We start from the raw sequence: 1983 nt of genomic DNA on the forward strand, positions 1-1983 counted from the left end.
GAATCCAAGAAGGACCGGACATCACTGATGAAGACCGGTATCGCGCTATAGTTCAAGCAACTTTAAGTCGCTGCAACCTCTGGAAGTACCGCACAAGAACCTTGCATTGCCATGTGATCATAAGCAGACCATGGTGCTTCCCCTGCTGTGGTACACTGCGGCTACTTGCCACGTCCCTGACTCAGTGGTGTCGGAAATTGAAGACATTGCCCTCGACTTTGTATATGGCCGACTCCACAAGCAAGGGCTCGTCGCAAACCACCTCCCCAAGACTTGGCTACACCGGCCGTGCTCTCAAGGCGGCCTAGGCATGCCAAACATTGCCACCAGCATCAATTTGCCCGGGTTCCGCACCATGGTCAACGTTCTTGCACTACAAGGCGCGTCAACTACCGTTTTGCCTTAGTTGGACCCCATTTTCGACCTCATGCACCAAATTGTGTCGCCCGCTGACCATGGGCGGGTTATTCTATTCCTTCCCATTCCAAGGCAAGCGCGAAGCACCGATTTTCTGCTCTCACTTGGTCGTTTCTGGTCAACTGTGTTGCGTACTTGACACGACTACATTGCCTCGCGAAGACTCAACTTCCAAAACGACAATTCCAGGCAACACACCCCTCTGACTCGACGCAGAACTGGCAACCACCGTTTCAAGTGTCAACCTTCTCGCGGCATGCCGGGTGTCGAAGCTCTACGTCTCGCACGGACTTTTGTCCATGGAGGATTGTCGCCAGCACTTCAACAGCAATCCCACAGAAGCAAGTCTATCTGAATTCCTGCGGACAAGAAAAATTAAAAGCTACTAGTACAAGACTTCAGCACGACAGCTTCTGGCCAAACTCCCTCGACTCAGTACTTGGCGAGAAGACCTGCTCTCAATCATACCGCGTCGAGTGCTGGCTCCGCCATTGTCTCGGCGAATTACTGTCCCTCAAGTGCAAGGCCCCCTGTCACTGAAGTCATTGAAGAACTTATTTGGCTATGCCCTGAAGGCCAAACAACTGGGACATTTTCCTTCAAGGTTTAGCGAGTTTGGTCAAGCATTCCATCACTTGGGAACAAATAGTCTATGGCTCCTACATGACCCCTGCCCCTGAAGCGCCACTTGAAGCCCATGAAGACATCACGACCCTTTTCCACATCACCCGAAGTGTTGTCCTGCGCATGCTTTGGCTCCGCCGAAATGAGCTGGTCTTAGGCCACATTCAAGAACCATATTTCCAACGGGTCAAGATCTTGTCGGCCAACTACATCAAGACCCATATACTTAGCCATTTTGGCAAGTTATGGTTTCAAGGGCAATTTTCCGACTTGTTCGACCACATTTTCAGTCACACCGCAGCTCCATGTGCCCCGTGAAGACTCAAGCTCCCAAGTGAATGTGTCCGGTTCAGTGTGATTTGACATCGCTTTCTAAACCGCCCACACCTTCACACTTTCGTGCTACCGATAGCAGGCGGTTCGAAATTTAACTATTCCAATAAAGACACTTTTAACTGCTAAGATGGATGGAACGCTACGCGGCACGTTGGGCCACTGTTCGAGTAAACCGACTTGCATAACCGTCGCGACTGATTGAAGCGCCCAGTGGTGGCAAATGAGGTGTAACAGTGCCACAGGGCCAGACCTGCCAAAAATGTCCCAAGAAGGATGTAGAAATGGAATTCACCATGAGAAAAGAGCGAAGGTGCCGCCGACGCTGCCGTGGCAATGCTGACACTAGATGCAATGTGCACCCACACAGGAGCTGAAGGCGATCGCAAAAGCAATTACACAATCCATGAAGCGGCAGTAGTAATGGACAAAGAGAGTGAACGGGAGAAGATGTCATCGAGCGTCTGAACAAAGCAAATGTTGCCGAACAACGTTACGAACTTTGTACCAACAGGCACAAGGACACGGTCGTGCCGGTAGAATTGAATGAATGTTTCATCGGCGCTGAATACGTCATCCACGTGAAGTTGTCGAGCTGCGTTGCAAATG

The 1983-nt window shown here is 50.8% G+C and overlaps 1 protein-coding gene across 1 annotated transcript; it reads left to right on the top strand.

Moving 5' to 3' along the window:
- Positions 1–27: 27 nt before the first annotated feature.
- H310_09391 (hypothetical protein) lies at positions 28–406 on the top strand (the record flags this gene model as incomplete). Its single annotated transcript, XM_008875449.1, has 2 exons — positions 28–37; positions 87–406. The coding sequence occupies 2 exons, from the start codon at positions 28–30 to the stop codon at positions 404–406; spliced, it is 330 nt and encodes a 109-aa protein (XP_008873671.1).
- Between the last annotated feature and the right edge of the window lie 1577 nt (positions 407–1983).

This window comes from Aphanomyces invadans (genome assembly GCF_000520115.1).
Source record: "Aphanomyces invadans strain NJM9701 unplaced genomic scaffold supercont1.21, whole genome shotgun sequence".
Lineage (NCBI taxonomy): Eukaryota > Oomycota > Saprolegniomycetes > Saprolegniales > Verrucalvaceae > Aphanomyces > Aphanomyces invadans.